Here is a 26,735-nt window from a genome sequence, read left to right as displayed (position 1 = left end):
GTGTGTTTTACTGGAGCCTCAGTTCGATAAGAGATTATTTTCTGAGTTCTTTAACTTAGGTACTCTCTCTCAAAATGGTAATGTGCATTATGTTTTAATTATACTTCTCATCATTCAGAAGCTTTTTGTGTGTGTTTATGTTTTACTGAGTGCTTATAGGCTATTTCCATCCCAGTATTCAGTTAACTATTTATTTTCTGTGCACATTACATAGCATATTCTACCTACTGCTTGGGACTTTGAGTCTTCAAAATGTCCAATGTCACAGACTGGGATTTACTTTAGAGTCAGTTGTATTTACATTCAGTATGACTTGTTATGATTCAATGTGAAAGAGTATACTGCTCAATAAATAATTATCACTTCACCACCTCTCTTGACATCTAGGCACTTGAGTCAGAGGCAGAATGCAGGGACAGTGGAGAGAGGTCCATTGCTGAGGTGAGTGATGAAAGGGAAATTACAGTTGAGAGTAAATTGTGATGTGGACTCTCATCCCAGGATTTTAAGGAAATCAGTGGGGATATTGAACAGGAAACATTTCAGTCAAGGGGCATCATATGACCAATATAGACAGAAGAGCAACATTTATTTGAACATTTAAGTCAATGCTACCATTCCTAGGTGAACTTAACATCTGTATGGAGTCAGATCAGTCTCAATATTAATAAATGCTCACAGAAGGATTCACAAATGTATTTTGAGATTTATATATAAATGACTCTCCACAACAATATCTCTCAATGCACTCACAAATATTTATTGTTGTATATAAATGTACAAAAAATGGGCATTTAAACTGCTTTTTATTAATTCAAAGACAGCTCTGAATTAATAATCAAATATGTTTCCTTTCTTTACTACTGGATGAAATTACAAAATGTACCCATCATTTTCCTCATGCTAGTATAGCCACATAAAAGTATCAAACCACCTGTTAAAATGCACCAGAATACAGGAAATCTATTTTTTTTTCCGCCCCCACACCCCCCGTTAAAAATGTCCCCCCCACATTCAGGATGCTTCCTACGCCCATGCAGTTACGGCATTTCCTGTTTCGGCCGGAGAGAGGGGAGTTTGTCCCAAAGCTTGCCGCTGTATTTACTCCCTCCATCTGACAGGAGGGAGCCTCATTGAGCTGCGAGTGTCATTCACTCCACGGAGTTCACTCCGTCACGGAGGGGGAGTGTGTAGGGGTAGGGTGTAGGGCGTGGTTTGGGATTGGGCCATACTGTGACAGACAGAGAGGGCGGGACACGGAGGAACTGTGAGACAGCAGTGGTTGTGTAAGGGACGCCTGTGCGGTGAGCAAAGTCGCGCTTATTTACCTCCCTCGGAGCCCTGCACAACTCTCGCTGGGAGCTCACAGCATAACGGTAAATTAGACGCTCCTGTCGATTACATGATTTATCAAGCTCTGTCCTATCTGCCACTTTCCGCTTTCTTTACAAAAAGTCGCTATATTTGTCTTTAGTTTATTGCTCAGTGATAACTAGTAGCCTATTGTATTTGAAAGGAAAGTGTACTATCCGGGTTAGGCAACCCTTCAGAACACACAGCGCATGATTTTGACAATTTAGCGTCTTAATTCGCACGCGATAATATTCTACAAAAAGAACAACATGCAAATAGCTAAAGCTTGTGCTGAAGTAATTCATTGATAACCAGGTTGCACTTTACTTGAGTATTTAAAATATTTGCTACTTTGTACTTCTACTCCACTACAGTTCAGAGGTAAATGGTGTACTTTTACTCCACTACATTTATTTAATACCTTTAGTTACTTTTCAGATTTGGATTAATGATGTGAAATATAATCAAGTCTTAAATCAGACTTTAGTTCCACCTGGAGTAAATTCACAAGCTACCCTGCAGTATGAATGCCATTCAAACTAGCTGCACCTTTACCAGCTTTGATAACACTTTAATTATCAATAATTATAAAACACATCATATATATTATTCTGAAATGGACCAATCTGCACAATCACTGCTTTTACTTTTGGTACTTTAACTATATTTTGATCCTAATACTTTTCTACTTTTACTTGAGTAACATTTTGAATGCAGGAATTTTACTTGTAGGCGAGTATTCCTACACTCTGGTACTTCTACTTGTACTCAAGTTCAAGATCTGAGTACTTCTTCCACCGCTGAAAGTTACAATACACCAAACAGCCAATTTTTTTTTAGATTAATTTGAGTTGTATTCATCTTAAAAGTGAATGGATTCATTATCCATAATTTAGTAGATTTTAATTTGAATGTAAAATATTTGTAAAAAAGCATGCAAATAGTTACATCTTGTGCTAAAGTGATACATGTATAAGTAGATTAACATAACAATTCCAAACATGCACCTCCACTTAGTTAGAAAGTAAATGTCATTTTAATAGCTGTCCTCATTGACCATTAGAGACACACATAGACCCGTTTTTGTACCTCACATTCGACAGTTTAAAGTGTATAAGTGCTTAAAACAGGATGGTTATAAATGAGGACCATTCCCAGGCTCTATTTTGTGTCATTCCAATTTATGTTTAAGTGAAAAACATGCCGGTTTCTAGTGTTTATCTTCATCTACAGTATGTAAATATGGGTTCAGGTAATCATAATCAACAGCAATGTTTGGATTGTCATTTTTTTCAGATTTGGTGCCACAGGCTCAGAAACAGGCTCAGAGAAACAGGCTCAGAGTGGAACAGGTTAACCTGTTCCACTCTGAGCCTGTTTTTCAGGTCTCAGGCTCGAAAATGACATTCCCAGAACAAATGACCATATCTTCCCTTCTAAAAGGGTTAAATTAATAATCTTTTCTCAAAGTAATGATAAACCTGTGAGTTGGATGTAGAAGTGTCAGAATCAATATAAATGTTTTTTATTTTAAAGAAAATTCAGATTTTACATAGTAAAAAACTGTAAATTATAGTGTCCGTCCAAAAATTATTTTTTACAGATAGTGAAAACTACCCTTGGATGATGGGTTAGTAGACTAAAAGCTTTAGGAATCCAAAGTACAACATATAATAAGTACCCTGTATCAAGATTGATGCAAAACAAGTGAAATTTGACCTTTTTAGAGAGATTTAGCCAAAAACTGGGCCATCTGGGGTCATTTGGGTGGATTTGACCTATCTCTGGCCCCCCTTGCTCGATCTGGTTGGTTGACATACCCTTGTGACCGTTAGAGCCAATAGAATCGAAGGAGGAGGCTCCCACCCAGACAGGTTGTAAAGAAAAAATGTTGCCGCTTCGCGTGTGGAAAGCGAAACTAAACTGGAGGAATGTCTCCTTCTGGAGTTTGGAAACTAAAACGCAGTTGTATTGCTTATGGATTATCAGAAATAATTTCAAAGAAGGCACAGACACATAGGATGAACCTATGGATTAACTGCAGCATCGTTTTTTTATCGTTTTAATGCCATTGAAGACCACTTTTGACCAAGGTAAGATATATTTACGTGTTTAGCTTCTTAGCTCCACATGTGATGATGTACGCTTTCGTTGATAGCGTCGCGAATGTTTATCACTGAGTGTTGAGGTGGGCACCGTTAGATTCAGTGTCTCCAGGACACCAAAAACGAGTGTTTGGTTGTGCATCTAGGATAAGTAATAAGGGAGTTCTGAGTGAGTTTATGTGTCTTAGTCGGTCCCGTTTTTTCGATCGAGGCTAATTCAGAGGCTGAGTGCTAGCATTGTGGGTTTTTTTTGAAAAAAAAAATTAAAAAGATCAGTTAGCTGAGTTTCTTCCCGTTACATGGATATAACACATTCATAGTTTTATTCAATATTAAGATTCCTTAGACGTTGTTTCCTGCAAATGACGCGTTTATCCGCCCGGTACCGGGGGGAAGGCGTGAAACTTAAGCATTGTTGAATTCATTTAAATTGTAAAAAATCCCTCCAAAATGCCCCTTTAGGACACACAAGGACACAGTTTCCCATGTGAGACCCACATGTGGCCGATCTATTGATCCATTCAGGGTGAGCGCACTCACAGGTTCTGGCAAGTGGGGTAAAATATGTGGGCTCGTGTTTCTACAATGCTCAGATAATGTCAGCTTTTGGAAACTAACCGTTTTAATTCTTCTCATTTTACTTTAAATGTTGCCAAATTCGGTGTAGTCCACACACGCTTGCCTACCTCAAACTTCCTGTGAAAACCACACAGACCAGAGATCTTTGTCTATATGTGCCATAACTCACAACAGGGCAGTTTCTCTGCTGCAAAACAGTCGAAAAGAAACACTTTCACATATTGATCTCTAACAAAAAAGCAAATATCTAAACCTTGGACTTGGGTTTAGCCTGCTATCTCATTATGTAATGTATGTTCTCTGTATTTTCCTTCTTAGATCCATCATGAATTTCATCCTGGAAACCCTCCAAGTCCTCCTGATGTCCATCTGGTACAATCTGGAGTCCTTCGTCCACCTGTTTGTGCCCAGGAAGAGGAAGAACATAGAAGGAGAGGTGGTCCTGATCTCTGGGGCGGGCAGTGGGATCGGCCGCCTCATGGCTCAGGAGTTTGCAGCTCTCAACACCGTGCTAGTGTTGTGGGATATTAACCAGGAGGGGATGAAGGAAACGGCAAGACTGGCTAAAGAGAGCGGAGCCAGCAGAGTGCACTACTATCTGTGTGACTGCAGCGACAAGAACGAGGTTTACAGAGTGGCAGACCAGGTAAGGGTCCTGAAAACTATTGCATTTACACTGGAAGTCGGGGTCGGAACTGGGAATAAGTCACACCCCAGTTCCAGTAGCAGTCATCTCGGGTTACCCATTGTTAGCAATACCGGTTGATAACTACTTTATTTTGTGAATACAAACGTCATAGCAACATATACACAGATACAAGATGAGCAGAACCATATGTACAGTTGATTTAATGTGAAACAAATAACACAGAAGAGCTATAAATGGCATATTATCAAATGAACATGCAGAGAATCCATTTTAAATCATGATCTCGGGTATGGCGAGCTATCTCCAGGTTTCCAAGTAGGGAGTCCCACCTCAGAGGGCGCGACAGTTGACATTTCTGACTGGGAACTCGGATACTCCCACTTCCCAGTACAACTGGAACACAGCATATCTCCATTGTACCATCTGACCATGCTGGCTAGTTACAGCCTGTTAGCCTTTTAGCTTATTGTAGCCTGTTGGGGTATGCTAGCTGACAGAAAGATTTATAGACCAATATTTAGTATCAGCTACAAATATAGTTGTACTCACATCAAGTCTGATGCTGCAAAAAAAACATTGAAATCAGAACATCAGGTTAGCTAGATTAACTAAACAGCTTGAAATATTTGTAGGGATACTGACATTGATATTATGGATATCAGCGCTCCCGCCGCCACTGCGTCAGGCCGTTGTGTCCTTGGGCAAGACACTTCACCCAAATTTGCTCCTGTGGGTATTGTCCACAGTACATGTATGATATCAATGTGTACTTGTAAAAGCTCCTTGATGACTTCGAGGTGTGAAGATGGGCGGTGTGGCGCAGTGCGCTGTGCAATGATTATCAGATCAAGGGGGTGAAACCTGCCGCCGCTGCGTCTGTAAAGCCGTTGTGTCCTTGGGCAAGACACTTCACCTGAACTTGCTCCTGTGGGTATTGTCCACAGTAGATGACCATTACATGTATGTATGATCTGTATGTGTAATGTGTATTTGTAAAGCGCTTTGAGAGTCATTGATAAAGCGCTATAATATATATAAGGATTATTATTATTATTATTATTATACTGAAATCTAGGGTTTGGTGATATTTCAAATATTATATCACTGTTTTTTAAGGCTAAAAGGCGATATACAATATAATTTCAAAAGTAAAAAAGAATCCCTGTGAATGCTCCTTCAGTTTTGTTCAACTCATGCTAAACTAAATACACCAATATGCAAAAGTAAGAACTGGCTGAGCTGGTTTGAAAATAAACAGCCGCAGATTATCTCGACATGGAAATGAACATAACTAGCTTGAAACCCAACAGGTGTCTGGTCTGAGGGGATCCATTTTCACACAGCTACGCTCACTAGAAGCTTAAGGGGTACTGATTTTAAAGAGGAAATATTCTGCTCATTTTCAGATTCTTTGCAGATCATTTACATGCACACAAATCTATAGAACACACAAAGGAAAGGGGAAACCCCCAAGAGCAGAATGGGGCCTCTTTTAAGTAGACGACAAGTTGTTATGTTAAAAAGGGAGGACATACTAGGTAACAATAAATACTCTAATGATGAAGCAGAAAGTATACTCTGCTAAATACTGATATGAACCTGAAAATAGGCTTAATCTGTCCTGTTTAACATGAATACAAAGAATAGTAAACAGTGACATAACCTTTCTTTCCTAATCTTTCAATCTGTCATGACAACATAAATATTAAACAGAGCTCTTTCACTTGCATCAGAAGGAGGTTTGTGGAGTTGTAGCATTTGTTTATCGGAAACCACACACACACACACACACACACACACACACACACACACACACACACACACACACACACACACACACACACACACACACACACACACACACACACACACACACATTGTTGCTCTAGCTTTGCAGCTGCGTAACACAGTTTCTGCCCTATAGTTGTCAAAAAATGTATTGTAAGCACACATGTATGTATATGTATGTATTGTTTGTCTGACGTCCATGCTGGTAGCTTTTGTAAACCCTGGCTAGACAGGGGAATATTCCCTTATTACATGCTAACCACTGCAGTGGGTTTAAATGTGGGAATATGTCTGGGAGTAATCCTGTAGCTCATCTGCAATGTTGCCGCCTATCTCTTATTTAATGATTTCGTAATGATTTCCAAGCAGCTGTTTAAAGTGACTCTGTAGTCTGGCATTCTCACCATTATTTACCGGAATAAGTCCCTGGGGGAGGATTAGGCAAATGAAGCCGCTGACTTCACTTCTTCTTCTTCTGCTTTGGGTTTACTGGCAGGCCGCAAACAACTGGCCGGAAGTCCCCGGAGTTGGGGACTGGCTTCAGTAGAAGCTGCTGGGACTCCCAGCAGCTTCTACTGAAGCCTTCCGAGTAAATCGCCAGAACGCCGACACCTCCTCATCTCCACCGCTCCCATGTTTTCTTTTGTGTTGCCATAAGTTAGTCTCTCTGCGTTTGTGCACTGGGTTAATGCTAATGCTAATAATGCTAATCCAAGGATAATAAAATGGCGGCTTCACAAAACCTTTTTGGAGTTTTACGGGGCGTGGTTTGCAATCCGCCCAGCCAATCAGAAATAGGAACCTTTTTCTCCCACGAAAGTCCCTGCTCTCTAGCAGGGACGGAAAAGGGGGTAAAAAGGTTCTCATGAACTAATTTTTGTTCCGGATTTTTTTGGTGTGAACGCGACATATCAGAACTATATCGGAACTAAAGTGGGAAAAGTACTGCGGTGTGAACGCGCCAAATAATATTAAAAACAGCCTGCAATTTAACAACAGCCTCCTTAATGGAGGGACCTGCACAATACATCACGGTATTGTCCGCATAAAAATGTAAAGTTGCTCCATCCACATTTTGACCTAAGCTGTTGATATAGATGGAGAATAATAGTGGACCTAAAACAGAACCCTGTGGTACACCATTTGTAATGTTTAACCACTCAGAAGTGAGCCCATCAAATTCAACACATTGGGACCTTTCTGAGAGGTAGTTCACAAACCACTCCACTGCATGGTTGGATATACCAATACTGGCCAGCCTCTGCTTCAGGATATGATGATCGACGGTATCGAATGCCTTGGAAAGATCAATAAACAGAGCAGCACAACTCTTATTGTCTAAGATACCCGCAATATCATTCACCACTTTCATTGTCGCAGTGATGGTGCTATGTTGCTTTCTGAAACCTGACTGATGTTTACATAAAAACTCCTTTGCCTGTTCACTCACCAGGCTTTCAAGAACCTTAACCAGAACTGACAATTTAGAGATGGGCCTATAATTATTTAATAAAGTGGCCTCCCCTCCTTTTAGTAAAGGCAGGACATAAGCTGACTTCCATACTTTTGGAATTGTCTTCGTGCTGAGGGAGAGGTTAATAAGAGAAGTAAGAGGTGGTGCAATAACATCTGCAGCTATCTTGAAGAAGAAAGGTTCTACGTTGTCTGGACCAGCCGGTTTCTTAGGATCTAACTTAGATAATGCTTCATGAACAACATCAACAGTAAAAGGAGAAAAACTGAAGGGGTTTTCCAAACCACATTGTTCAGAGTCACCGACTGTGGTGTTCACAGAAACAGAGTTCGAAACAGAATCAAACAGAGAGCCACATATCGATTTAATGGATTTCCAAAATGTTCTAGGATTGTTCAGGTTTTTAGTGGTAACTAACAGATAATACTTAGACTTAGCTATTTTGATTTGAGATGTAAAGCTATTTCTTAGCTGCCTAAAACAAAGCCATTCTACCTCTGAGCCTGATTGCCTTTGCCCAGGCCTTGTTTCTCTCATGTAGAAGACTAGACAATTCAGCAGAAAACCAAAGATTGTCTCGTCCCTTCACTCTAAATTGACCATAAAACCAAGATAAAAATAAGACCATGCAGTTTCAACATCATCAAACAGATCTATTTTACCCCATTCAAAACCAAACAGATCAGGTACAAAACCCCGCTCCACAAAATGTTTTGAGTCTCGAAATAGATTTGTTTTAGCCACGTCTCTGATAAAACAATGACATCAGTGTCAGTCGAGTTCGCCAGGATGCAGACAAAATCTAGTTTAGATTTAGATAAAAGACTGCGCACATTCAAATGGATGAAACCCAACCCAGACCTAGATTTAAAATCAGCAGGAGTAACGATCTGACTACCACTACTGGGCGGTCCAGGGTTTGGTTGCACATTTCCTGATAGCAATAATAACAAGAAAACCAGGCATCTTCTTCTCTTAATCGACACACATAAATTGTCACCTACTTTAAAATCACCAGCAAAGTCTGCAAAAGTGTGGTTAGAGCTCAAGAAGCAGTGCTGAAGAACTATCATGGAAGGCAAGAAGACAAACATAGTTTGCCGAACTGATGGGCTGAGACAAGGCGACTGGAAATCGTTCGCGAAACACACCCTATCCTTTAAAGGGGATGCCCACTGCAGGCGGCAGAACAGACCGGAATCCAATCGACTTCTCAGGATGATGAGAGAACTTCTCACTGTCCAAGACAGCCAACAGGCACAGCAGAATCACGATAGGGGTCATTTCCCCACGCCAGCACAGCAGCGCAGGGCAGATGGAAGCAGGCCTCAGCTACAGCAGCACAGCAAAGCAGGGCAGATGGAAACAGGTCTCAGCTACAGCAGCACAGCAGCGCAGGGCAGATGGAAGCAGGTCTCAGCTACAGCAGCACAGCAAAGCAGGGCAGATGGAAACCGGTCTCAGCTACAGCAGCACAGCAGCGCAAGGCAGATGGAAACAGGTCTCAGCTACAGCAGCACAGCAAAGCAGGGCAGGTGGAAACAGGCCTCAGCTACAGCAGCACAGCAAAGCAGGGCAGGTGGAAACAGGCCTCAGCTACAGCAGCGCAGGGCAGATGGAAGCAGGCCTCGGCTACATCAGCCTCGAAAAAGTCTGCTCTGTGGGACAAACCTCCCCTTTAGGTTCATCCAGGTCCTATTCATGTATCAGTTATTCCTCACGTGCTGCTTTCTCTCTGAGACCGGACCGACATTTTCTTTGTTTCCTCGTCACCGGCGCGCATTGCATCCTGGGATAAGTGAGAGGGGCCATATGGCCCCTCCACCTCATCATTGTCCTCCACTATGCTTTCCGCATCATGTTACCTAGATGAATGGTAAAAACTGAGATTAACTACTTGGCTACTATTAGCAACCCAATCCAATTAGCAACAAGGCTATGGAATATTCATTGTTGTTGTTGCTCCAAGTTAGCTAACACCTGTTAGTTATAATAAACCCATGTTAACCTATGGCGTCAGGCTCCTATTCCGCTGTTGTTTTCTCACAAGTGTCTGAGTGTGTGTGTCTTTAAAGCAGGGCAGGGATGAGTGTTGTGTAAACATTCAGTGTTTTGACTAAATGCAGGGAGTGGTGAGTCATGTACATGATTATTTAGCGTACTTTGGTAGCATCTTAATTCTGTAAAATGCATGTGTCTTTTATGGAAACGCAGTAAAAATAAAAAGCTTGTGTGTGGTTTCCGATAAACAAATGCTACAACTCCACAAACCTCCTTCTGATGCAAGTGAAAGAGCTCTGATTAATATTTATGTTGTCATGGCAGATTGAAAGATTAGGAAAGAAAGGTTATGTCACTGTTTACTATTCTTTGTATTCATGTTAAGTTATTTAAAGAGTACAGATTAAGCCTATTTTCAGGTTCATGTCAGTATTTAGTGTCTCTACTGTGACATGTCTCCATGGTTTGATGTTCAAAAAGCTCTTTATTTTTCTCACACTGCCTGTGCTGCAGCACTTCTTTTCAGCTTTGTCTGAAAGCAGAGCCCAGCCTGCTCTGATTGTTGGCTGGCCGGCTCTGTTGTGATTGGTCAACCGCTTAGAGATGACCCGCCCCTTAGCCTATCACGTACAATGTGTTGGAGCGCTAGCCAATAGAAGTGCAAGTGTTCCTTAGGGATGTCATTTACGGAAGTAAACAAAGAAGTCCAATGGAGGCTTTCAGGCAGGGGGGGGGGGGGGCGGGGGGAGAGACTCTCGGAAAACTTTGCAGACCAGTTACATGCACAGAAACCTGTGCATCTCAATACATTTGAATATCGTGGAAAAGTTAATTTACTGTTACTCATATATTATATGGATTCATTACACACAAAGTGAAATATTTCAAGCCTTTATTTGTTTTAATCTTGATGATTACAGCTAATGAAAACCCAAAAATCAGTATCTCAGAAAATTTGAATATTACATAAGACCAAGGAAAAATTATTATGCTTGGATACAGCACTCTGTGAACAGCCAGCTTCTTTAGCAAAGACCTTTTGAGGCTTACCCTCCTTGTGGAGGGTGTCAATGACTGTCTTCTGGACAACTGTCAAGTCAGCAGTCTTCCCCATGATTGTGAAGCCTACTGAACCAGATTGAGAGACAATTTAAAGGCTCAGGAAACCTTCAAAGGTGTTTTGAGTTCATTAGCTGATTAGAGTGTGACACCGTGAGTCTACAATATTGAACTTTTTCTAATATTCTAATTTTCTGAGATACTGATTTTGGGGTTTTCATTAGCTGTAAGCCGTAATCATCAAGATTAAAACAAATAAAGCCTTGAAATATTTCACTTTGTGTGTAATGAATTCATATAATATATGAGTTTCACTTTTTGAATTGATTTAATGAAATAAATAAACTTTTCCAAGATATTCTAATTTATTGAGATGCACCTGTATAACACCCTACATAGGAAAGGAAAACCCAAAGAGCATAATAGGCCTCTTTAAAGTATTGTTGTAACATATACTATTGTATCATCAACTTGGTAATGGACCTGGCAAGATGTATTTGGATGGAAATATCTACTAAGTAGCCCAGGAAATTCATATCTGGAATTTCTTCATGCATGGAACTGAATTTCCCCTCTGGGATTAATACAAATTAATTATAATATTAATCCTAATCATTGAAAGTATATTTTTACAAAATTGGATCACTGACCTTTTTCTTTGCTGCATGCAGGTGAAGCGGGAGGTGGGAGACGTCAGCATTCTGGTGAACAATGCTGGGATTGTGACGGGGAAGAAGTTCATGGAGGCTCCTGATTCCCTGATTGAGAAGACGATGGAGGTCAACACCATGGCTCACTTCTGGGTCAGTCAGACACAACATACCCACACAGCTTACCTCTGGGTCCAAATTATTTCTTACAGAGACTTAACCTGATTGATGATGTAGGCAGGGCAAGGAACTCCAACACAATGTACTATACAATTACATTTGATTGAATCATCAATACATTTCAGAAAGATTAAATCCAGTTAAGCGTTAAAGTTTGGTCCACTAATTTGTTTCTTCCACGACTACATATCACATAACTGAAATTCTAGAGTTAGGTCATGTGACTTCTATAAGCACATGTCCTCTCTTCATGAAGAACCAAAGATCCAGTTAAAAGTTCAACGTTGAAGCATTGAATTGAATTTTGATTTATCAAAAATAATCCTGTATTTAAGTGATGTACTGTGAAAGTCAATTGTCCTCTGAGCTCTACAATCAAATCCCTGTTCAGGTCCCTATATTAAATATCATGCTTAATTTGTGTCTCTCTCTGCTCAGACCTACAAGGCCTTCCTTCCCGCCATGATTGCCAACAATCACGGCCATCTTGTCAGCATTGCTAGTTCTGCTGGACTCATATCCTGCAATGGATTGGCAGGTATGGATGTTTCTGATTTCCCCATTGTTACATTTAAATGATCCATCCTTAACATTTTCCAGTTCCAATCTTTCTTTGTCTAGTGGGCGGGGTGTTTTGGCTCGACCCTTTTCAACTCAAACGTTCTCATTTTGCAACTCAAAGGTTTATTAGAACATTTTTCTGACAAAATGTGACGGCTTAAAAGTTCACTCGATTCGTATTTGATCAGTGCTGATCAAATACGAATCAAGTGAACTTTTTAGTGCTGAAACAATCTCAATATTTGATGGGACTTTGCAGTGACATTGCTTCAGGGAGTGTGAGAATAGTTTTATCTAGAACAGTGCTTCTCAAAGTGTGGTCTGCGGACCACTGGTGGTCCGTGAGTATATTGGTAAAATGTCACATTTTAAATAAATGTATTTATTTAAGTTTTCCTCAATCTCGCGGGTATATCTCCGCAATGGAGCGAGCTTAAGTTTCGATTGCATGATATAGCCCAGCGCAACACCTTCATCACACATGTTGCCACTTGTTTGTACCATTTCAGGCGATTTGTAATCTGTTCTAGAAAAACGATGTGTTTTTATTTTTATTTCAAGAAGCGTATAAAACAAACAATGGATGTCTTTTATGAACATTTATCCATGCTGGAAGTAGATATAGATGTGTTAGATAGAGATTATTATCTAATATATGCATCCAATTAAGCATTGCATGAAGTTTGTTGATGATCAGAGAATGTTGTTGGGGCTGCAAAACGTTTTTTTATTTTTGTTTTGTAGGCAGACCATGCAGGCCAGCCCGATGGTCACCAAGGTTCATGTTTTAATAACATTTTTACAAAAAAAGCCCACGCGAGCCTAACATGTGAAAAAATGGCTCAGACCTCAGAGAGTTAAACTTGGGCCTGCGGCCATAGTTTTACTGTATTTTGTTTTGAAAATCCACAGCGGAGGTTTGTGTCGTACTACATGCGGTGTATTTTGCATATCTCTCAGTAGCCAACAATCTGTGAGTCTGTTGGCTCGGACATAAACTCCGTAATAAATGTAGTCTACATTTCATAAGAGGTGTAAAACCTGAGCATTTTAAATCGCATTTGAACGAAATGCTTATATAATCTGTAGTTGTATTTGTATGTTTGATTTAATGTGTGAACGAGGCGATACAGAGAAGGTTAAGCTGTCATTATTAGGCTGTCATTGGTTATATACTGTTGGAGTGGTAAACAGGCCTATTGTTTTTGGATATTTGTGGAGTTAGGTGGTCCGCGAGTGTTTTTGTATTGGTTAAGTGGTCCTTGGTATGAAAAAGTTTAAGAAACACTGATCTAGAACTAGATAAATACTTGGGACTGGGCGAGAAAGCTTCAGATGTGGCCAGGCAGGAGCAGGTCACTTTTGTTGCTGCGGCGAATGTCTTTGTCAATTCTCCTGCCGTAACTTCCAATAAATATTCAGTGTCTGACTTCCAGTTGCCTCTCAATGAAACGTCAAACCTATTTACGTATTTTGTGCTGCATCCTGTAATTAAAGTGTAGACAGTATGTTGTTTTTAAGTTAATGTTCCAGATCTGTAAAAATGTTACTCCTAGAGTGAACTGTCTATCCACATCTTTTCATTGACTTTACATGTAAAGCGACGAGCGAAAACTGTGTCTCAGGGCTTCTTAACATTTAACAACCTATTAATGTGTCATACCCACTTAACGGGAAGAAACTCAGCTAACTGACGATTTGAACCATTTTAACGAAACAAAACAGAAGTCTCACAAGAAGCGTCTAATGGCGCATTTCCACTGCAGCGCGTAGCACGGTTTAAGCGTGCCGTGCCAAACCCAGCCCGTCTTTTGTTGCGTTTCCACTAGGGGTAGTTCCGGCTAACGGGTACTGTTTCACAGTGTTTCTGGCCCTCCAAAATCCAGGTTCTTTCCGGGCCAACAACCGGGCTGAATATGCTAAACTAGAGAGAGAATCGCTGGCAAGGGGGCTACAACTACAACAAAATGAACATATTTTATTGTAATACACGTTTCAAAATGATGCCGAAGTAACAACATACTGATACCGGTTAGTAAAAACCATGAATTAATGCTTTGACAAGTCTGCAGACAGACGGCAGGCGAAAAACCTTTTAAAATGCGTGTTTTCTGAAAGGAGATCGGCTAAGCTAACGCAGTATATGGTCCGACCATCCACACTCACAACAACGGCCTATACAGACATAAATAAACCTCCGACTGTATTCGCCATGACACAGACAGTCTGTGGTTTGTACTTGTTTAACTTTTGTCTAGTTTCTGAACAGATATGAGGAGCTGTGAGCTCTGAGGGCTAACAGCTAACGGCTGATGTTGGTTTTGTGGTTCGCATTGAAGATGACGTCACGGCTCCGCCTACACTGCGTTACTATAGTTACTTCCCCATCTACTAAACTGTAATGGAAACGCAGCATAAAGTGAACCTGGCCTACCAAGGCCTAACTATACCGTACTAAGCTGGCAAGGCCCTGCAGTGGAAATGCGCCATTAATGAGCCCTGAGCGAAAAAATGCATCACTCATTCACCAATTGGTAATATTTAGATGGATTTTAGGAACTTCCCCTCGATTCTATTGGCTCTAACTGTTAAAAAGTGGTGTCAATCATCAAAATCGACTGATGGGTTCCAGAGATAGGGAAAATCCACCCAAATGACCCCAGAAGTGTTTTCTTTTTTCTAAATCTCTCTAAAAATATCAAATTTCACTTGTTTTGCATCAATCTTGATACAGGGTACTTATTATATGTTATAGTTTGGATTCTTAAAGCTTTTAGTCTACTATCCCATCATCCAAGGGTGGTTTTCACTATAAGTAATGTTTTTTCTTTGGACGGACACTATCATTTACATTTTTTTACTATGTTCAATCTGAATTTACTATAAAATAAAAAAAATCTATATTTATTCTGACTTTTCTACATCCAACTCACAGGTTTATCATTTCTTTGAGAAAAAAGATTATTAATTTACCCCTTTTAGAAGTGAAGTTATAGTCATTTGTTCTGGGCATGTCATTTTCTGAAAAACAGGCTCAGGGCTTAACAGGTTCTTTTTTTAAATGTATTTTCTTTAAGCCAGAATTACATTTACTGTATAGAATAAACGACAACACACGATAGAGTGTGCAACAATTCTTTTATAAAATAACTGAGTGTATATTTGTATGTCATGGACTGGGTCAAATTCTGCCCCTTATATTTGTATCATGTGGCCAGGTGTCACACATTGCACCTTTTATTTTAATCATGGCTGTGTGAAAGTGTCACATTTTCATTGAATTACCAATAATCTGTGATATTTTGTATAAATTCAACATCAGGGAGTTTATATCTAAATGCTCAGAACAGACCCCGAACGTTGGTGGTGTTTAAACACATTGGATTATCAGATTATTTTCAGTGCAGCTGTATGGCCATTTTAAGGCTGAACTAATCACAAATCACAGTAGAACATTGGAAACCAATTTGGATTGTTGTTCGCAATTTTAGTAATTTTTTTTCTTGAAATGGATCCAAAATGTTTAAATCAGTAACCTTTTTTTGAAAGGTTGATTTTACAATAGTCACCTGCAAACCTAGCTATTTTAGTAAATGTGGAAGTGGAGACATGCAACTACATATTTTGTTTTGTTTTCAGTACAGATCAGTCTTGTTTCCTCTTTTTTTCTTTAATGATATGGGTTTTGGTTGAACTTTGTTTGAGAAACACTGGCAGGCATCTGCTGACTTCATTAGGCAACCAGATACAAATTCCTTTAATAATACGTCTCTAAGATAATCACTCGTCGCCCTCTCACCCATATTCAGCAGAAAGATTAGAGTGCCTTATCAATATTGACCAGTGGCGTCGCCTGGCCTGGGCTGAGATAAGTTATCTCAGTGGGTCACAAACGGTTTGGTCACTAATTATTCAAAAGATTATTTCCGAAGTTTTATTTATATAGCAATTTTTTTAAAGTGTGCTTTTTATTTAAACCAAAAAAAAAAGAAGATCTTTATGAGTATGATATAAAACATTAGTATGAATGCACAGTGTTCTTACATTTTTACATGAGTGTGTTTTTTTTCTTAATGACTTTAAAGGGAACATGTGATTGGGTTGAGTGAGTGTGAATGAGCAGTATTTCTGGGTTTTTGCGGTTGCTTTTAAAATGCTCATGCTTTCCTCCTCTTCTCTCTGCAGACTACTGTGCCAGTAAGTTTGCAGCAGTAGGTTTTGCGGAGTCCGTGGGTCTGGAGCTGTTGGCCACTGGGAAAGATGGCGTGAAGACAACCATTGTGTGCCCATACTTCATCAACACAGGAATGTTCGATGGATGTCAAACTAAGTAGGTCTCTTTACAGGATTTCTTTTTTTGTCTGTTCATTTAATGTCTACAGACCTGCAAGCGGTGTATAACAGCAAGGTCTTTGGCCATATTAGCTATTATTTGTTCAGCTTGCCCGGGAGTAGTCTACATTAGTTTGTTAGTGAGTAGATACTATGCTTGCTCTCGCCTCCGCTTACTTTCTTCTGCTGATTTTCCTATTGTTCTTATATGAAAACTTTGAGCAGCGGCTCCGGGACATTTATGAATCACTGGGACTGTTATTCTTTGTCGATGGACAGAGGACATTTGTCATATTTTAAAATGTTAACAACAACCTCAGTCCTGCAGTAGCATGGCCTACCTACAGCTAAAGCCTAGACTGCATGCTACTTAGCTAAAGCTAGTTAGCAACAAAAGGCCTCTCCATCTCTACTGATGACTTCCATAAACTTCTTCTGAAGATTGCTGTGTTGGAAACTAAGATGGACCGGTTGGAAGTTAAAGGTCCCATGTTTTGGCCATTTCTACTGATCATAATTCCATTGTTGAGGTCTACTAGAATAGATTTACATTGTTCAATGTTCCAAAATCACATTGGTTTCTCATACAGCATCTCTGTATAGTATGTGTATTCACTCTCTGTCCTACACGCCTTGTTTGAGCTCCTGCCCCCCCCCCCCCTCCCTATGAGCCCAGTGTGCTCTGATTGGTCAGCTCACCGCCTCTGTTCTGATTAGTCAACCACCAGAGAGGCTCCCCCCTGTCTAACAGAGTGCTTTCCCAGGTTGCAGTCGAATAGTCCAAAAGTCTGCTCTTATCGTCTATCCCTATCGTCTATTCCTTGACCTCTGTGTGAAACGTCATGGGGTTAAGGAATAGTGGATAGGAGAATTCAAAAGGATGTAGGAGAAGAGATTGCGGTGCTTTGAGAAACATATTCTTCATGACCAAAGTTGGAATTGAAATAAAAAAGGAAAGTGAAACTTATGCTCGTCACCCTCTCCCTCCGGTCCACATTTATACAAAATGATTGTATAGACAGGGGTGCACATAACTGGTACGCAGGTACGCATGCGCGGCAACAATCTGAAATGCGTACCGTCACTTGTGACCCCCCCCCCGTTGACAATCGCGAAGCGCTGTACCACATGGGAACTTTGAGGGGAGCCAGAAGTTGGAGTACCAAACACTGACTCCAGGTACCTCACTCAGAAAGTTGTGTGCACCCCTGTGTATAGACTCGTTTTTTTTATCAATGCACACATCCCACATAGTGCCATGGCCACCCTTGTTGTTAATTCAGTGTACCAGCCTTTAACCTTGCTCTAATGACTCACACAAACGGACGCATGGACAAGAAGAGCGACGAGCCTCAGGCCTCTCCGGGGGCACTTTAACTGGCTGACGGTGCCTTTTTTTTTTTTTTTACACACACACACACACACACACACACACACACACACACACACACACACACACACACACACACACACACACACACACACACGGGTGGCACATTCATTATATAGCTGTTGTGTGCTGATTGATCGGGACTACCAGGGAGTTACAAGCAACCCCCATCCCACACACACACTCCTAGAAGTCCTGGGGTCAGGTTTTGAATGTGCTTGCAGACTAGTGTCCATCTGTATTTCTGTCTCTCTGCATTCACCTATCAAACAGACCCTGAAGGCACCAGGACACATGCTTCACGCCTGACCTGTCACTTCCTACTTCTCACACACTTTTAAAACAGCATCTAAAAAAGGACCTGCTCAAAGGATTAACATTTTGTGGTATCAAGGTTCAAGGTTCAAGGTTCTTTATTGTCAAACTGACATAGCTACAGAGTAATTATGTTGTTGAAAATCTTATGTCACAGGCTTCTCCAACAATGCAACATAATAACAATACAGATAGCAAGAGCAATACAAAAAGAAAAATAGTTATAAAATAAAGTGAGCATGTGGAATAGTGCAGTACGAGTCTATATACAAGTTATTGGAATGATATATATTAGATATTAGATACATATTACTGAGTAGCAGATGAATGTTTTGAAATTGTTTCAGCAGTTCAATTGTTTAACAGTCTCACTGCCCGCGGGAAGCAACTGTCTCCAAATCTTTTTGTCTTTGCCAGGATGCTGCGGTACCGTCTGCCAGACGGCAACAGAAAGAACAGTTTGTGGCTGGGGTGATGGGGGTCTTTGATAATCCGTAGGGATTTCTTCCTGAGCCGCTGGGAGTAAAGGTCCTCCATGGATGGCAGCTCCGTCCTGGTGATGTGCTGTGCAGTTTTCACCACCCTCTGTAAAGCCTTACGATTGAGGTCGGTGCAGCTGCCGTACCAGGCCGTGATGCTGCCAGTCAGGATACTCTCTATCGTGCACCTGTAGAAGTTGCAGAGTATCCTGGAATCCATTTTGAACCTCCTCAACCTGCGGAGGAAGAAGAGCCGCTGTCGAGCTTTCTTGGTGATGGTGGTGGTGTGAAGAGACCATGTCAGGTCCTCAGTGATGTGGACCCCAAGGAACCTGAAGCTGCTGACTCTCTCCACCGTAGTCCCATTGATGGCGATGGGGGCGTGTCCCTCTCCTTGCTGCTTCCTGTAATCCACAATCAGCTCCTTTGTTTTGCTGATGTTGAGATGGAGGTTGTTATCCTGGCACCAAGATGTCAGGTTTTCGACCTCCTCTCTGTACGCCGTCTCGTCATCGTCTGTGATCTGGCCGATGACGGTCGTGTCATCAGCAAACTTCACGATGGTGTTGGAGCTGTGTGTGGCCACACAGTCGTGAGTGAACAGGGAGTAGAGGAGAGGGCTGAGCACGCAGCCTTGAGGGGCTCCGGTGTTGAGAATCAGGGTGGAGGATGTGATGTTTCCCACCCGCACTGCCTGGGGTCTGCCCGTCAGGAAGTTCAGGATCCAGTCACAGAGGGTGCTGTTGAGCCCGAGCTCTCTGAGCTTGATGGCCAGCTTGGAGGGCACAATGGTATTGAATGCTGAACTGTAGTCAATGAACAGCATTCTCACATATGTGTTTCTGTTCTTCGGGTCCAGGTGTGAGAGGGCAGTGTGGATGGTGAGGGCTATGGCGTCGTCTGTGGACCTGTTTGCTCTGTAGGCAAACTGCAGGGGGTCCAGAGAGTCAGGGAGGGAGGAGGTGATGAATGATTTGACTAACCGCTCAAAGCACTTCATTATGATGGAGGTGAGTGCTACTGGGCGGTAGTCGTTGGGGCAGGTGATTATTGTCTTTTTCGGGACAGGAACGATAGTGGAGTGTTTGAAGTATGTGGGGACTACAGACTGCAACAGGGACCTGTTGAAGATGTCTGTGAACACCTCTGCCAGCTGAACTGCACACACCCTGAGAACACGGCCAGGGATGCCATCAGGTCCAGGAGCCTTGTGGGGTTAACCCTTTGAAAGGATTTACACACATCTGCCCTGTTTAAAACAAAAGGGCAGGGTAGCTCCTGGTCCCTCTGTACCTCCACAGCCTGGCTGCTCTCAAAGCGTGCAAAAAAACTGTTCAGCTCATCTGGGAGAGATGCGCACGCAGACACTCCCGCAGCACCCCCCGCTGCTCCTTTGTAGTCTGTCATTGTTCTTAGTCCCGCCCACATATTCCTGGTGTTACAGCCTTTGAAGTCAGATTCCACCTTCTCTTTGTACTGTCTCTTTGCATTTTTAATTGCTCTCCGGAGATCATACCTAGATTTCCTGTACTCCTCCAAATCTCCAGCTCTGTGCGCGATAGTGCGCGCTTTCAGCTTGCCACGCGCCTCGCAGTTTATCCAGGGCTTTTGATTTGGGAATGTTCGTACAGAAACCTTCGGTACCACGTCATCGATGCATTTCCCAATGTAGCAGATGACAGTGTCCGTGTGTGTGTTGATGTTATTGTCCTCAAACACACTCCAATCCGTAGATGCAAAGCAATCCTGCAGTGCTGCATCTGACTCCTCGCTCCATCGAGTATCCATTTATTGCTGTATTATTTTGTCTAAATCCTTGTTCTTGTTTTCACCAGGTGGCCAACACTGCTGCCAATCCTGGATCCAAACTATGTAGCCAAGAAGATCATCACGGCTGTGCTCACAGACCAGGTGTTCCTGCTCCTGCCCAGGACCATGTACCTCATCACTGCTCTCAAGACGTGAGTGTCTACCTTTTTATTTCCCTTCACTGAAACCCTTTCTCCATACACCTGTCACTGTACATATCTACAGAGTCAATAGCGGACCTAAAGTGTGTTCAGAAATTCGACTTTCTTTTAGTCTCCTGACCTTTATGCTAAGCCTTGAATGAAGTGAACCACCTGTTATTTTTACTAGGCCATGCTCATACAAATATAGATTTGTTCAGAAAGGATGCTAACATGTCTAACGTGGCTGCACCACATTACTGTTGTCAGATTGTAAAAGCTTAAAGAGGCCCTATTATACTTTTTGGGTGTTTTCCCTTCTATAGGTGTTCTATAGGTTTTAGTGTATGTAAATGGTCTGCAGAGGCTATAATCACTTTGTTCACTCCAGAGGGAATTTCTCTCCTACACTCCCCCCCCTTGCCTAAAACGCCTCCATTGGACTCCTTTGTTTACTTCCCGAACATAATGACATCACTATGTCACACTTGTGCTCCTATTGGTTGGCGCTCCTAAACATTGTATGTGATAGGCTATGGGGCAGGACATCTCTAAGCAGTTGACCAATCACAACAGAGCCGGCCAGCTAAACGATCAAAGCAGACTGGGCTCTGGTTTCAGACAGAGGGTGAAAAGAGGCGCTGCAATCTCAAGGGGCACGCTCTATGGTTCCAGATAAGGGTACTTTTGCTCTCAGAGGCTGGCCATTTTTGCTTCATGCTCCACTGAGAAACCTTCATAGGAATGTATAAGGTCCCGCCTCCAATGCTGTATCCAGTTCTCTTTATACATCCAATCTGCAGCACAGGTTGTATGAGAAAAATAGATAATGTCACAGTAGAAGAACATACAATAGGAAACTGAATCCCCTGACTGATCTCAGCCTGCTTATAATTGCTCTTTCAAAAATAGTCAGAAATACAATACAGTTGATGTCACTGACTCATCAGTTTTTGTTTCAGACTAGAGACAATAGTTTGTGGATTGAAGGTCATAATTGCTACCTGTCATCCAAAGGTATCAGTGTTCACTGAGCTGGCAGTCAAATCACTCTGTACCACAAAAATGATTAGGGGTGTCACGATTTCAATTTAAATAAAACAAATTAGATGAAATGAACTCTCCATTTCACGCATTTCATTCTGCCGTCTGGTTGCTCTTTTGTTTTGTGTTGGTCACTATTTGTTATCTGTTGAAAAAACGCATTTTTTTGTATTTTTGGTGTGGTACATTTCCCAAAAAACATACAGCGGATATATCAGCTTCAATCAATCTTCCCATCTTGGCTTTGCTTAAGAATATATTAGACACTAATGCCATTGGCTATAAATCCTTTTGGCTTTGGAGTCTGTCATGAGAACAATAGTGTGTTAGGTGTTGCCAGCACATCTGACAGTCTGACGTGTTAGTCTGTGGAGCATGTAGATGTTGGCATCATCTACACTGGTGATAATGTTTGAATGCAAACTGCTGGGGGTCCAGGGAGTTGCACACAAGGGGCTTGAGATGCTGCAGGATAAGTCTAATGGCGCATTTCCACTACACGGTCGGCCTCGGCCACACTCGGTACGGCTCGGTACGGCTTGGCCGCGTTGGGCCTTAACAGGGCCGACTCACTTCATGCTGCGCTTCCATTACAGTTTAGGAACTGGGGTAGTTACTATAGTAACGCAGTGTAGGCGGAGCCGTGACGTCATCTTCAATGAGAAATCCAGAAACACAACACAGCCGTTAGCTGTGAGCACTCAGAGCTCACAGCTCCTTATATATGTTCAGAAACTCGACAAAAGTTAAACAAGTACACACCACAGACTGCCTGTGTCATGGTGAATACAGTCGCTGCCTTATTTATGTCTGTATAGGCCGTTGTTGTGAGTGTGGACGGTCGGGGCATATACTGCGTTAGCTTAGCCAATCTCCATCTAGAAAAACACGAATTTTAAAAGGTTTTTCGCCTGCCGTCTGTCTGCAGACTTGACAAAGCATTAATTCATGGTTTTTACTAACCGGTATCAGTATGTTGTTACTTCGGCATCATTTTGAAACGTGTATTACAATTAAATCACGGTCAAATATGTCCATCTTGTTGTAGTTCTAGCCCTCTTGCCAGCGCTCCTCTCTCTAGTTTAGCATACTCAGCCCGACTCAGCCCTGTTTGTTGGCCCCGATAGAACCACAATTTTCTAGGGCCAGAAAAGAGGGGAAAAAGTGGCCCCGCGCCGTGCCGCGCCGGAACGAGGCCTAGTGGAAGCACAACCAAAAAAGGGGACGGCACGACACGGCACGCTTAAAGCGAGCTACGCGCTGCAATGGAAATGCGCCATTAGAGACCCCCTTTTCCACAGAAGCATGTCCAGGGCCGGTTCAGAGTTTGGGGCAGAGGCATGCTTAAAACATTATAGATAAAAATAGAAATTACATAAATTACAATTTACAAAAATACACAGTATTTTAAAAAGCAAATTATGCATGTATAAAGTAGTGACAACATCCCGGGGATAGTAGTAAAAGCGGAAGTATATATTGCACAGTTATTTACAGATGTATTACAGTAGTTGAATTGTCAACTACGAGATAGCAGCCAGTAATAATTATAATTATACAGCAGTATATTTATATACGTATATTGCACATAAGTAATACTGCACAACAGAGGTGTTATAGTCTTGGTTGATGCTACAATGACAACAAACAAGTCCTACTCATTCACAATATTTAGAGTGAATATTTAATATGCCATACGTATGTCTGGTTAATGTTCCACGACGTGTAGTTTACATAATGTGTGATCACATTCTTCTTTTGAACATCCCAGAGATAATACAAGTGCTTATAATGACACTAATTAGCTTTGGTGGCAAGGCTAATGTATTCCCTGTAATTCAAGATAAACACATCCTTTTAATTACTGTGCTATATTTGTACACACACACACACACACACACACACACACACACACACACACACACACACACACACACACACACACACACACACACACACACACACACACACACACACACACACACACACACACACACACACACACACCTGGAGCTGTTAGCTTTGAGCCTACCTTTTCAGTTTTTCTTTGGAGCTGACCCTAATGTAGTCTGTAATTCACTGTTAAAGTGAATCGATATGGTCGCTGTGGCCCCTTTGAACCAGGTCCCAGTCTGTTGACAGCAGTAGATATATATTCATTTATAAAAAAAAATTAAAAAAAGGGGGAAAAAGGGCACTTTCTCTGGAGGAAGAAAAAGGGCAGGGCTCAAGCCCACTTTGATGTCTATGTGTGCACGTGCCTGCTCAGTGGTCTTTCTGCAGTCTTCTGTCCTCCTTCCCTCCTTTCTCTGGTCCATTTGTGTCAGAACGGAGCTATTATTTAATATTTATAAATGATTCTCATTAGAAAGATTTATCTCTCTGGAACACGGCTCACACAAATGGAGATAGCGCTTTTCCTGTCCCCTCTGCTGGTTTTACATAAAAGCCTTTGTATCATGTCTTTAATAACGCGTTGTTGTATTGTCCAGCCTTGTCTCTGCTCCGTCTTCGGAGATAAAAGAGTAATTGTTAGTCATCGAGAAGCTGCTAACACAAATCTTTTTTACAAGGGATGCAACGCCAAACTTACTTGCCGACCCCTGCCCTTTCCCTCTGCACACAAATGTGTCTGCAGCACATAGAAAGTCTGGGCACATAGCATAATGGATCATTCCTTTAACATGTTGCTTTAAGAGAATCCGTTGAAACAGCGAACACAGAGCTAGGGAGTGTGTCCCTTTATTGTTGGAATAATTACATGAAATGGAACCACATTCAATATAAATGCCTTTGGATTGAGGTCAATACCGAACATTCCCCACTACTGTACATGATTAATATATTTAACATATATAACTAGACTTGATCTTCTTTTAGGTGTTTCTTACGTTGGTTTAATATCCATACCCCACTCCTCACCTGAACTAAAGTGAGAGCTCACAGACATTTCCTTTGTTTCTCCGCAGCCTCCTCCCTGTGAAGCAGGGCCTCATGCTGGGCCAATACTTTGGAGCCTTCAGCCTCATGGACAACTTCAAGGGACGTGCCATCAAAAAGCAGGAGTGACCGAGGGGAGAGGACGATATGAAGCTAAGAGACATGGAAACATTACAGGCATTAAAGCCAATTTAATCTGAATGGTCCCAGTGTATGAGGTAATAGAGGTGAGGGCAGAACATAATGCTGGTCCTCTCATTTCAATTAAACAGTATATCTCACTGTACAATCCAGCTTTTAAGCTCTCATATCCTTAACATACTTGTTTTATATGTATATATAATTAGTGAAATTCAAATGTAATCTTATTAGCAGTTTGTATTTGATTAGTGCTCAGAGGTTTCAGGCAGCCAGTGTCCTTGTACAACTCCTAGACATGTAACAGCAAGTCATAAAGACAGGAAACATGGGTCCAAAGTCAAGTGTGATGTTTTCTAAAATGCCCTGCTGTGTACGTGGTGCTAAAGTTCAGCTACAGCTCAGGTGGAAACAACACAGATTGTTTCTTCTTCTGCTGTCAGATAAGCAAGTCAGTGTACTAATGACTACAAAGTACACTGCTCTAATAATTGTAGACAGGGCTCATTATCTCTTACAATTCTAAGAAATACGCATAAATACTCAAATCCAGCATTAATTAAATGCAACCTCTATCACTATGTGTTCAGAAGAAGTGACATCTAAAGTTTAAGTGTACACATATCAATATACACTTATTACGCAGACATTTAATCTGGTATAATGCCATATGAGCGCATTTGTGAAAGTTTAGAGTTTAAATGTTAATCTGGCTCAGTGTTTGCAGTCTAAATCATTTCACCTTAAAACGCAATTGCTCTTACTCAGGAACAGCAGATTTAAAAGTGATACCCTTGATATATCTTCACCTTGTAAAAAGGGGACACATCTTTTACTCCTTTATTCGCAAACAGCAAATGTACTGACTGTTCAAGTGTTATCTGCAATTAGCTAGTAGCACATTAGCATGCTACAGCTAGCTGCAGAGTTCAAGCCCCCTCTGCTTTTCTTCTTCTTTCCATGTATTCATGAAAGCCTGGTGAGCACAGAATGTGAACACACTGTCAAACCACTAACCTTGCTAGTCCTTCATATACATATATAACTATATACAGTATGTAACATGGTGCATGTGTGTGGTCAGGAAGTGTGTGTTGCCTTGCCTTATTGCCACATTAATGGTCCTATCATTACAAGTATATTGTAAAGATTATAATACTTATATGTATCATGAATCAACCGTTGTGTTAATCAAACAATGTGTCATATTTAATATGTAACAGTAGTTGATGCTTTTATATTGAACAACCTGTGTAAAGTCATCCTAGCTGCTGATGATATTGAAGTTATTTAAATGAAGAATGCACCTGTTGCCTTAATCATGCTAACAGTGAAGGACATGTCAGGAAGCCAAAGAGATGCGTTAAAAAGGTTTGAAGTCAGAACCATCTCTCAGTTTGAGTGTTTTGTGAATTATTATCAATAAATAACTACGTTTTATTTCTGTTTCGAGTCTCCTGTTCAGCATTATACTTCCCACAGTTCCAGCACATTACACATGACAAGCGTTAACAGAATGCTTCTGTGATTGTTATTGATTAGTCATTGAATTTCACCATTTCATAGCCCTAGGCTTAAGCCCATGAAATATAACATTTTACTTTTAAGTGTATTTTAACTTGTTAATCGCAATGGGAATATATTAAAGTCTGAGAAACATCTCTGATACCTCATTCACACCAACGGTGTTTCAGGGCCGGTTCGGAGCTGGAGCTTGAAAAGCACCGGGTTTTCCTGTTCACACCGCAG

The 26,735-nt window shown here is 41.3% G+C and overlaps 1 protein-coding gene across 2 annotated transcripts; it reads left to right on the top strand.

The window, feature by feature from the left end:
- The first annotated feature begins 1,271 nt into the window (after positions 1 to 1,271).
- On the top strand, positions 1,272 to 26,426 carry LOC117478553 (epidermal retinol dehydrogenase 2-like). 2 transcript variants are annotated; one of them, XM_034125557.1, is made up of 7 exons: positions 1,272 to 1,376; positions 4,356 to 4,683; positions 11,680 to 11,811; positions 12,277 to 12,376; positions 16,585 to 16,729; positions 20,751 to 20,876; positions 24,878 to 26,426. In XM_034125557.1, the coding sequence occupies exons 2-7, from the start codon at positions 4,363 to 4,365 to the stop codon at positions 24,975 to 24,977; spliced, it is 924 nt and encodes a 307-aa protein (XP_033981448.1). In that variant the 5' UTR covers positions 1,272 to 1,376; positions 4,356 to 4,362; the 3' UTR covers positions 24,978 to 26,426. The 2 variants fall into 2 exon arrangements, with proteins under 2 accessions (XP_033981448.1, XP_033981447.1); XM_034125556.1 differs by lacking the exon at positions 1,272 to 1,376 and adding an exon at positions 3,365 to 3,446.
- Positions 26,427 to 26,735: the final 309 nt, after the last annotated feature.

The sequence above is a fragment of the Trematomus bernacchii genome, unplaced genomic scaffold (genome assembly GCF_902827165.1).
Source record: "Trematomus bernacchii unplaced genomic scaffold, fTreBer1.1, whole genome shotgun sequence".
In the NCBI taxonomy this organism is placed as follows: domain Eukaryota; kingdom Metazoa; phylum Chordata; class Actinopteri; order Perciformes; family Nototheniidae; genus Trematomus; species Trematomus bernacchii.
The sequence above is the reverse complement of the archived record's forward strand: the minus strand, read 5'-3'. Positions and strand labels throughout refer to the sequence as shown.

What these genes read in the sequence shown, in the direction of transcription:
- LOC117478553 (XM_034125557.1), top strand. Translation starts at nt 4,363, where the DNA reads ATGAATTTCATCCTGGAAACCCTCCAAGTCCTCCTGATGTCCATCTGG. An exon ending in TTTACAGAGTGGCAGACCAG is followed by an intron (nt 4,684 to 11,679) that starts GTAAGGGTCCTG and finishes TGCTGCATGCAG; the next exon opens with GTGAAGCGGGAGGTGGGAGA. An exon ending in ACACCATGGCTCACTTCTGG is followed by an intron (nt 11,812 to 12,276) that starts GTCAGTCAGACA and finishes CTCTCTGCTCAG; the next exon opens with ACCTACAAGGCCTTCCTTCC.